Below are 12,467 nucleotides of genomic sequence, written 5' to 3' on the forward strand. Positions count from 1 at the left end.
ACTGGTTACCATTTTCCCTTATTTTATTAGTAATGAGACAAAGAATTTAATCTAATGGAAACAATAGATATTTAAATATCTGTTAACATTTAATCATGAACAATGATACTATGACTTCTACTTGTTGACTCTATCCTTTATTTATTGACGTGACTTAGTGTGTGTCATTGATTAATGTACCACTATTTTTTTCTTTGAAAAAATGAAAAAAAGTCAATGATTCACACTAAGCTAAGTCACTAAATAAAGGATGAAAGTCAAAGAAATGAGAGTCAAAGTATAATTTTCCCTTGATCATATTGCATTTTTATCATAAAGACATATAATTTTTAAATACATATCAATTTATAATTTGTTTTAATTTTATGACATTAATCATATCATTCACAAATTTTTTATTCTTTTCTCATCACATTTTTTTTTAATTAAACAACTTAACTTTGTATTTTATTTATTTATTTTTCTTTTACTCCTTAACCTAAACAAAGCTCAATTAACCTTATTTGACTCCCACTAAATTGCAAGAGAAAAATAAGTAAAAGGATGTCACTTTTGCTTCCATGGAATGGAGGAAAAAAGTGTAAAATCCAAAATATGAGTGACCTTATAAAATATCATTAAATAATATTTTTTTTATATATTGAGTAATAAATTTAGTGTCACATTATTGAGATTAAAATAAATGCTTTTGGAATTATAAGTTTGTACGATGCATAAGATAATATAAAATGAATAGGGAAATTATATGCCCTTCCAAATTATACATTTTATTACTTAATAATGTGCACTTTTTATTATTTAATATAAGGTTAAATTTCTATCCAGTTGGTGAACTTTGATGCGATATTAAAATTTATTTTTGTCCAAAATTTTAATACATTTTATATCTTAAACTTTAAAAATGAATGAATATAATTTTTTCAACCCAATTACATTAACTTTTTTTAACATATCAAACATGTTTTATGTCGTTTGAATTGTTTATACCGGTAAAATATTTCTGCTTCAATATAAGTTGAAAAACGAGTTTGACACACCAACAAAATTTAATATAATTGGATTAAAAAAATTATATCCATTTATTTTTTAAATTTTAGGACAAAAATATATCCAAACTCTAGATAGTCATGAATTTCAATTTAGAGTCAAACTTCATGAACTAAAAATATACGTAACATTTTAATATATAACAATAAAATAAATGGAGTACTTTATTTTCAATGCGAATATGAAATGAAACACTAATTGGTAACTATTTTTTAGTTTCTAAAAAACCGCAAACGATCTATGTCCACAAAAAAAAATGTATATGGTTATTATTATATGTTTCGAGAGAGATTTTAGATTGAACAGGAGGTAAATCCCCAATTGTGATCGAAGAAAATCTATACATGAATAGAGAGAAATACGAAACTGATATACTCAACAAAGCACAGTTGATATAAATTAATAATTGAAAATGTCACAAAAAAAAAAGGAGCATGTTTACTGCTACTTGCCTAGGATTAAAACATACATGCAACAATATGAATTGAAGAAAACAAATGGTTTTACAAATAATAGGAAAAACAAACAACAGCAATTCCAATCGGGTTCCTTCGACATCCTCTCATGTCGATTTTGACCATATATTCCTCAATCCTTTTTCACCTGCAAAATATAGGTCGTGACATACAATGAGACAAAACTTTTCAAGTTCACGGGTTCAAAATACCACCATATATGTTTACTTTACTCATAAAAAATCAAAATAATCACCATTCCATAATTTCATGTGATCTACTTAGTGTGCTTCCTCAACACCAATCATAAATCATACATATATAGCAGCAGCTTCAAGAAAAAGGAACAGACAGAAAAAAAGAAGAAGATATTTTCTAAAAAGTTATTACTTTGCTTGGAAAATTTGGAGAAAAGAATTAATGTCGGATTTATGTCATTATTGAGAATTGTTTAAACAGAATCACAAGCATCGAAATTAATCTTTTAATCAATTTAACAATTTCTACTTTGGTGGATATGAATTATTGGAAACTTTTCTTGCTCATGACAAGGTCAACAACCTCTAAAAACACTTCAGAAAACGACATCCAGTCATGATCATTACTTTGAAAAAAAAAAAAACTTGAGGCTCTTGGTGACAGGCTTGATAACATGCATGGTGTCACGATTAGCTTCCCGAGGTAGAGATTGTGAGAAAAATAATACAAGAGAAAAGTAGATAAGCATGCATGGTGATAAGATAAAGGTATTAGTTCCGAAAACAAATATACTTGCATGGTGAAAGTTAAATGATTGAATCCCAAAAATGAAGAGGATTTGCAGAAAGAAAAGGAAAGGAGAAGGTGATGGACTTAACTGGTTTAGAGGGAGCAGGTGTAACCAGGGGGAGGGGACTTGCCACAAGCAACAAGGAGCTGAAGGGCAAGAGGGACATAAATGTTGAGGTTCAGAAGCTTGAGCTTAAGAGTGGTGCAGAGGCAGGCGGCAGCTTCAACCTCAACCAGTCCTTGAAGCACCGGACAACACTGGTTGGTAACCGGGTCTCCGAGGCCAACGTGAACCAAGCCGCCAAGCAGATCCACGCAGGCACCGAGTTTGAGAGTGTCAATGGGGCACGTAGCCTGTGCCGGAGACTTGGGTGGCGGGCACGGACTGTACCCTCCCTTCCCCGGAGTGCTTGGTGGGTTAAGCACGGGCGGGAGAATCACCGGGGGCTTCACTATCGGCGGAATGGGGAGTGAAATGGGTGGCTTCAAAACTGGGGGGACGGTGACGGGGGGAACGGTGACTGGCGGTTTCGCAATGGGAGGGAGAGTGACGGGGGGAAGGAGGACGGGCGGTTTGAGAATGGGAGGGACGGTGACGGGAGGAACGGTGACCGGTGGCTTAACGACGGGAGGAAGAGAGATGGGAGGGAGGGTGACAGGGGGCTTAACAACGGGTGTGGTCTTTGGTTTTTTACTTGGGTTTTGCTTCTTGGGTTTGCCGCAGTAGCCACAGCCTAGAATGGGAGTGGCGGAGGAGACGAAGAGCATGCAAAGGAAGAGATAAGCATGGATCTTTGAGGACTCCATGGTTGGAAAAAGAGAGAGAAGATGAGAGTGCAGAAGAAGAAGAGAGAGTGATATATAAGAAGAGAAACAAGGAGAAGCAAACAAAAGAGGGTAAGAGCAGATCACGTGAAGATGGGGCTAGCTAGGCTCAAAAGGCAGTGCCAAGTTTTGCAAGCTGGCACACACACACACACACCATGATTAACATAGAATGAGTTCACAAAAACCATCAACTACCATGTGCCAGAACTAGGGTACTTCACTCTCTCCCTGCACACACTTAACCCTGGTTCCAGTTTCTGTGACTGTTCACTCAAGCGTGGGCGTGAGGGAAAAGGAAACTATGAAGAACCCCCGTTAAAGTACAAGAACTTACCGTACCTTCTTCACCTTCCTTACGCAGGGGATTCGCACCACTTCCTTCGCGTTAACGTCAAATATTTCCTAGGCTAGGCCACATTATTACCATCTTTCTCTTCTTTCTATACTGCTTCAGACTTCACACTTAAGATAATCCAATCTCACTTCTACAATAATATCCCAATCATCAAACTCATCATATAATAATTTTTAAATCTTATCATTATATCAGGGAATATATACATCTAAAAGACCTTTTCTATTCTATATAAAACTCAGAGAAATATATAATATTTCATTTAGACATTAAATCTCGAATACCATTTTTTACAAACAAATAAACCATGCTTTTTCTGTCTCTGAGGATTTAGTACGGGAATACTTATCCATAAAAAAAAAATGAGTTTTAAGTCTAAATTAATCAATTTATAAAAAAAAAATTACACCTACGGAATTGTAAAACTCGGTTTTCGTTTTATTTCTCATACAAAAATAGTCTGTCTTTGGGGTATATGTTTCATACTTCCATGACACGTACATTTTCTTTATTTTTTTCTTAAATATTAAGAAATAAAAATTGACTGTTAAATCTTTCAACACGATTAAGATTAAAATATGTATGCTAATTAAGTGACGTTTCTAAAAGTTATATAATTTAAAATTATTCCTGTTATTTACGTATATTACTGTATGATCTAAATTTACTCTTTCTGTTTTTTTATTATCATCGTCCGGAAGTACTATCTCGTCATTCCACTTATCAAATGTCAAGATAATGAACTCAATCCAATTACGAAAAAAAAAGGTTGATGTAAAATAAAATTATAATGTTATGAATTAAAAAATTTATTGTGCAAAATATACTTCAATGTCAAAGTTAGTGTAATGTATCAGAGTGTAAATACTAATAAATACACAATCAATATACTTTGTAAAATGTATCTTTTATATTATATTTCATGGATCTTACCTAGTTGAATTTTGGTCCAAGTCACTTAATTACCTGATAATCAAATTAGCGTGATTAATTTTGGATTTAGTTGTTCTGAATGACAATATTTTGACTTGATCCATTGGTGTAGTTTGATTATATGTCATCCTAGAAGAACTACATGTACTTAATTAAATTGTGTACCCTATATATAGGGGCACTATGACCTTGTAAAGCACACTAGCTCTTAGTCTTAACATGTCATATGTCAAGATTTGAGAAATGTCAACTTTAGAAACTTTTGCAAAGTAAAGTTGTATTTCATTTTATAGGTATAAAAAATATAATAATTCAAATTATCTTTATACAATGATCGTTGTCTAACCAAATATTTTGAATTGATGTGCATAATATGATAATATATTCACATTTAACGCATTGATAGTATATGTTATGTTGCATTCATTATCTCGGTAAGTTTTAGGACGTAATTTCATCTAACTCTTATTTTTTTCTTCACAAAATTCTAATTTTTTGACTTATGAATATATATATTTCAAAATATTGACTAGACTCTTTTTTATCATTTTCTATTCTAGATACGATTTATATATATTCTTACATTTTTAATTATTTGATGTTCAACACTACATTGTTTATTTTAAAGATTATGTTAAATATAATATTTGTTTTAGAATTATATTTTAAGATATTGATATTAATAGGTGATAAGTTATTTAATTTGTCTTACTTTTTTTAGTATTTTTTATATTTCACTATTTATTTTAACCAATACACTATTTATATATTTATTCAATTGTTTGTATCATTATACTTCAAAACATTAATTACACTATATTGAAAACATATGACATTTATCTAAATTTATTTTATTTTACTTTAAAACTGATTGGAAAATATTAAAGATATAATTACAAAATTAAATTATGAATACGTATGTGAAAAAATATAATTACAAATGAATTAATTAGTTTATGAATAATAAATATATAAAATATTTTATCAGTTAAATACAATTGTTTTTAACTAAGCATTTCTACTCCTCTTTAGTAATTCGTAACTCTTAAGTCACTTTTTCAATTTTTCTCTAGTTCCTCGCCTTTTTTTTTTGTCAAGCAACCATATATGTATCCATGAAATTAACTTTTAGTAAATATAATGACGTTTTAATTATAAATTTTAGAGTTATTTATATTTTTTACCACCAAAAGTTTTATAATTTCACAAATTTTGTTATTGAAGATTTTTTTTCCTTACAACTTTTGTCCTTTAACTTATAAAATATCTTGAAGTTTATTCCATTATTGAAAGCACCACAATTAATACAATTTGTGGCATTTATTCTGAAAGTCGCCGGCCAAAATACATCCTATCATAGCAGAATAAAACCACTTTAGTCATCTTCAAACAGTTGTTGGACGTTGTGTGAGCACAACTTTTCACAAAATTTAAGTAAACTTGCACACCGTTTTCTTCACAAGCAATAATGAAAAACTATATCATTATTTTATAATTTTTTTTTAAGGAAACACATGAGATTGTTATAATTATTTTACATCTTTTACATTAGTTTTTGATACAAATTAAAATTAAAAATTAAAACAAAAGTATATAACACACTCCTACACTATGTATCAGTTAAAAAAAAAAAACTATATCCATTATTTATGCTATGTAATCAATGTGATATCAATACATATTCATTTGAGGTGGAACCTGCCCTCCCTAATGTCAACTAAACCAATATTCACGACCTGTTTTTGTTTCGCAACAAAACAAAGCTCTCGTTCCTCTTACATCAACTTCCTAAACTTAAAAAATAAAAGAAAGACCCTTCTATAATATAATATATATATATATATAATTAACATTATTATATTTTTATTTTTGTTTATTTTTATCTTTTATTATTATGTTTTTAAAATATTTCAGGTTTTATTTAATAAATTTGAAAAAATAAATATTTAATTTATATTTTGTAAATAAATAAAAATATATTAAATTTAAGAAAATTATTAACAAAATCAATTATTCATCAAGTTGTTACTTCAGTTACAAATCATCAAATATATAGAGTATCAAAAGATATTAAAAAGATATATATTTAGAATATTCCAGTACAAAATGAAGTAGAAAGTTGCAAACCCATATTTTCTTGCAAAGAAGATATTTTCGTGAGATCTAACTATAATTTGTGGCGCTCAGTCAAAAAGTCAAAATATGTTGTTCTATCTTCTTTATTTCTATGGTTCAATGCCAAATATTGTGAGGACGCTTGATACTTTCTTTTATATTCACTGTAAAATAACAAAATATCATTACAATTCATGAACTCTCATTCTTAATTCTATATCTTAAGATAAATGAGTTTGTTTTATACATAAATAACACAATTTGATATATGATAAGTGTCAATTTCAAATGAAAACTTTATTTGTTATTAACACTTATCATACATATTATATATTAATATGATTTTACTTTTAGTCAACATGAGATATTTCCAACATGAGATATTTCCAAGACATATGGACTAAATTTCAACTAAACGTTTTAATATAACAATTAATTTCTCTCTCTCTTTCTTATTTTTAGTCACAGGTGATTAATAGTTTTGTTTTCTCTTTTCTGGGATGTGAATCGATACTTTTTTTTCTACGATATATTAAGTGTTATATCATGTACGATATTTTAGGCAATTTAAATTAAAATAGACATTTTAATATTTGAAATGATTTAAAATATTATTTAAATATATTATTCTTGACTGATATTTTATATATTCGTCAAACAACTTTATAGTTTAGTCTAAAAAGAAATTATATATTAAAAAACTCATGTTTACCTCAATTACAACTATAACTGACATATAGAATAATCACATAACCTATTAAAGAAATTATATATTAAAAACATAACATATTAGAATTTCACCCCTTCTACATATACATGTTATAATCATGATTCGAAATAGAATAATCTATTTTTTACATATCCCATGTTTTTGTCATTTTAATAAATGACATAATTTGTCTAAAATAGTCCATATGGAAAAATCTGTTTTGCACTATAAAGAAAAGACATGATGGAGACGCGAACTCTCTACATAAATGGCAGAGGCCTCTATGTAGGGTGAACTAGTGTTTATGAAGGGTGAAAAAAATGGAGTTGATGAAACAATTACAATATATGATATTGTAATGAGAAAATGGGTGATGCTCACCATGTTTTTCACTTAGCAAAAAAAAAAAATTACGTTTAGAGGTTCATTTATATACTGTTATTTAATTAAGGGTTAAATATGTTTTTGGTCTCTCAAGTTTCAGCGAAATTTGGAATTAGTCCATCATCAAAACTTTTGATCAATTTAGTCATTCATCTCTCAAAATGCGTGAATTTAGTTCTTTTAACTAAATTTTGTTAAATTTATCTGACGTTTCAAGCGCATTTCATGGTAGTATTTAAATTATTTACATTGTTTGACACATTTTTGTTTCAATGTTAACTTAAATACTATCATGAAATGTGCTTGAAACGTCAGATAAACTTAACAAAATTTGGTTAAAAGGACTAAATTCACGCATTTTGAAAGATGAAAGACTAAATTGGTATAAAGGTTTGATGAGAGACTAATTTCAAAATTCACTGAAACTTGAGAGACAAAAAATATATTTAACCCTTTAATTAATTATTTGCTATTTTTGAAGTAATTTTCAATGCTTGCTTAAAAATAAATGAAATTACCATTTGTAATGATTTCGCTAATCTTATTAAACATATCTATAACGGTAAAGAAAATACTAGAATATTGTAAGATTCATATTGCCGATGATTTTATTGGCAAGGGTGTCCTTTAATCGGTGGGCCTACAAGAAATGTTTTGCATTTTGCATTTATCTAAGTAAATTTTCAAAGTATAATTGTTACTTAAAATATTCTTTTTCAAATTAAATAATTGGACAAGTACATTTGATTCATTTGCCCCTTTTACTTCCAAATTCAAATGCTATCACCACCAACGGTAAATTAATATATTATAGGACTTTCACTGACAATGATAATAGTTAGTTGGAGTTGGTTATTATTTTCCTTGTTTTACACTGTTTCTTTCCCTTTACCACCAACAAACAAAGGATTTGAATACTTTGGTAGAAAGGTAAATTTATTTATAAAACTTGTATTTGTTAAATGCATTTTGTATTCACATGCGCATGCTTAATCATACAAAGCTGCGAGTACATTCAAAGTGATGGTGACAGGTAAAGGCTTGGAGGAGGTGAAGAAGACTGCATGGGATGTGTCACATTCACGTAGTTTTTTTATCATTTACTTTCTTCTAATTTTTTTTTATTATTCTTCATTGTTTTTACTAATTTTGTATTTATTCATGTTGTAAATGAAGAGACACAACTGTGGTAATTCTGTCCTGACATAGTAGAAAACATTATCAAGTATTGTTGATGATTCTTTACAACTTATAATTATTCATTCTTTTCTATGTCTGACAAGTTTCTTCATTCATTCATAACCTCTTCTGTAATGTTGTTTGATAAACATAAAGAAACAGTAAAGAGTTAAAAACGTTGTTTTTAGGGCAAGACAATGTGACAAGTACACGAAAGGTTCTTGAAACCTTCAGGGGTTTTAGAAAAAGAGAGTACAGTGTGGTCTTGAAGTGAAAGTGAAACTTCAATTGCATTCATTATATTTGTATGTGTTAGCCTGTTATATCATCATGACATCAAATAACCATAAAACCATATACATTTATTTTTTTATTCTTGAAAAAGCATCCTATGATGGATGGATGAATTAGAGCCACCACAGCTCAGGATAAAGTTAATTGGATACACATTCTGAAGAGGCAGAGTCGTGGAAGTTTGTGATGCATATATATTAACTTTTTTAAATTATTTTTGTGAATCCTACACTAATTTTACGAATACCAAATGAGTTACTATATATGCATGACAAAGTAAAATGCTATAAAAGGGTCATCAGTTGTCACATGCATGCTGATCCATCGTTGTTTTCTACCTTTATTTAACAAAATAAATTTGAAGTTGTTGAATGATATAGAGAGAGAAGTAGCTCACAGGCAAAAATAGGTATATGTATGAGGAATTCAATAGGTATTCAGTTTTAACTGATGAAGAAATTAAGCAGAAAGAGAAGAGAAAATGTATAGCTTCTTCTGTAACTTTCCTCCCAATCCTTTTATTGTTAAATCCAACTTCCTTACAATCCTTTTTATAACTAAGTTTCTACATATACCCTTTTAGTAAAAAAAAAAAAAAAACTTAAGAATGGATGAAGAAACTATAAAGATTGTCGGTGGTCAAGTTATATATAAAGTGAATTTATGTCAGAGTTATAAGGTGAGTTACCGATAAAATTAAAAAAAAAAAAAAAAAGACTTGAAAGATTATTAATTTGGTCATAAATTACTGTTAGTGAAGACATAACTTTTTTTATTTAATATTGTAATAATTCAAGCATTATAAGTGGACCGGAAGCCGACAGATCCACAAATGTGGGGTACTAAATTAATAAAAGTTATATGATTAGAACACAAAAAATAAAAAACACAAATATTATAAAAGATAATTTTTTATCGTTGCATGTTTTATGGACAATCAACAAATAACGAAATAAGTATAAATATGGAGAGAGAAAGTATGATAGCGAAAGAAGAAGAAGTGGAGAGTATTTAAAAAAAGAAGTAAACTTATTTATGTTTCAAATATTTTGTAATTGAGGATTTTTTAATAGCAAAAAATTGAGTAATTATACTATTTAATATTTTGTTTTGTCCTAAGCCAAATATAAATTGAAATTGACTAATCAGTTTTGTGGTTTAAGTAAAGAGGGGAAAATATTTAGTAATTAATAACGTTTTGAGTATGAACTCTGCCCACAAATTTCGGGTTCTCACTTCGGAAGTTTTTTTTTTTTTTCTCGAAAATGCCTGCCGACAAGGACGTGAATTTATATAAGGAGGGACGATTATTCAAGAACTCCATTTCTCTCAGACTAGTAATCCAGAAAATAAATTAATTTTAATTATTGACTAAAAAAGTTAATAATTGATATTATATACATATATAATAAATTTTGAATGCATTAGAATACCAACAATAGCGTCTTTTTTTTTCTATCCATTATTGAAATTAATAACCTTACTTTTATTTTCTAGAAATCAAATAATTTATCCTTTATTCAATTCGAGATAGCTAATTACATATACAATAGACATTCGTTTAAGTACGCACTCATTTAAGTTCGTATCCCACATAAATCCGCATTGAAAATGGGAAATTTTCGGATCAATAATAGTGCGACTTTATTTAAAAAAAATCACGTAGAGTCATTTGATGACTATTTTTAATTCGTTCACGTATGATTATCGATTGACCATTTTGTAAAATGCAACAAAGCGTACAAAACACACCATTAGCTTGATTTAACTGATCCGATGATACATAAAGGGAATCTTTCAACTCACTCACATTGACATCAATGTTGATAATACCCACTGATGATTTGAAGATAACATCGTGTTGATCAACTTTAACTTCAACTTCGTCCAAATGAATAAAATAAAATAACAAGTTCCTCAACATATCTCTTATACTATCATATATCTATCTCTCATATTTTCACAATCCTTAAAAATTTCAAACATCTATAATATTTCATATTATAATTATATGATCTGTAATATTTCATATTGTAATATGACTCTTAAAATTTCATAACTATATATCCTAATTAAGTCCGCATCAAACTCTCAAGATCAAAATGCAGATTTAAACAAATTTGTTCTCTACATAATGCTGATAAAAAAACTTAAAATTTTACCCGAGGAAAAATGCATTACTTGAACAAATCACCACTTGACATAATAAATAACATCATTAATAAGTAAAGAAAAACAAATAATCCATTTATTTATTTTTATTTTGGTTTTGATTCTTGAAAAAAAAAACATCCGATTGAATCACTATCTTCTTTGTTCATTTTTTCCAAAAACATGATATAAACATTCCTTTATCAATATAACAACAAAGCAAGAAGAAATTTACAATTCCACAAATACTAAAACATTAGTATTACTGATGAGGTTTGTGAATGTCATGTAAATTAAAAAATAATAGGAAAACAAAGTTTTTCAACTTCAATTTTTTTCTTTCATTGTATGCTTCTTCTCTTTATAACGTTACATTTGTGTGTTGAATGTTGATGACAATGGAGTGTCGAAAATGTGGATTGGTCATGATTTTGTATGTTCATAATGTAATCATAAAACTAAGTCTTATATTGAGTAAAAATGAGAAATTTGAATACCAAATATAATATAAAAATAAAGAGGCATAAATATCTTAAAGTTTTGGATTAAGAGTGATATCAATCCTTCTTGTATAGACTTGACTCATGTCTTATAGACGATATATCTTCTCGTTAAATCAATCAATCTCTCTCGAAAGAGCAAACATTGTGACATTGTAAGAGAACGGAAAACATATATAATATTGATGAGAAGTAGGTTACAGAGTGGTGTGGGAAAAGTGGTAATGGGAAACAGTACAGCTTGGCAGCCATGTGAGAAGAGTGGGATGGATTGAGAATGAAAATGATGATTGAGATGAAGAGAGAGAGAGAGAGTCCCTGATGGGGATGTGTAATGCTGCTCTCTTTGCCTGTCCGTGATGGGATTCGCTTCTTCTAAAACCTTTTAGTTTTTGTAACTTTCTGCATCCGTGAATCACCTTTCTTTTCTTTCCTCTCATCTCTTTCTCTTCTCTTCTCTTCTCACCCTATTTTCTCTCTGTTATAAACCTTCACTATTTTGTATACTTGTATTTTATATAATTAATTTTATCTGAAAATGAAGTAAGATGTTGAAAGTTTTCTGCGCGTCTACAAAATCTAAATTTGTTTTCTGAGCACACACTGACAGAAGAAAGACATTGAATTGAATAGGTATTAAATGGCATTTGTCGTCTGTGTTGTCAAAGACCCTCCATGGTGAGAAGAGTAATAACATGGAAATATAAAAATGCTAAATTTGCAGCAAAAAGTAGTGGCTGTGGTGTTTT

At 28.9% G+C, this 12,467-nt stretch overlaps 1 protein-coding gene across 1 annotated transcript; it reads right to left on the reverse strand.

Annotated features, from left to right (window-relative positions):
* Positions 1-1,419: 1,419 nt before the first annotated feature.
* LOC114178582 (36.4 kDa proline-rich protein) lies at positions 1,420-3,508 on the reverse strand. Its single transcript, XM_028064582.1, has 2 exons — positions 2,360-3,508; positions 1,420-1,650 (listed from the first exon to the last, which is right to left on the reverse strand). Exon 1 carries the CDS (start codon positions 3,075-3,077, stop codon positions 2,364-2,366), a length of 714 nt encoding a protein of 237 aa, XP_027920383.1. The 5' UTR covers positions 3,078-3,508; the 3' UTR covers positions 1,420-1,650; positions 2,360-2,363.
* Between the last annotated feature and the right edge of the window lie 8,959 nt (positions 3,509-12,467).

This window comes from Vigna unguiculata, chromosome 3 (assembly GCF_004118075.2).
Source record: "Vigna unguiculata cultivar IT97K-499-35 chromosome 3, ASM411807v1, whole genome shotgun sequence".
Lineage (NCBI taxonomy): Eukaryota > Viridiplantae > Streptophyta > Magnoliopsida > Fabales > Fabaceae > Vigna > Vigna unguiculata.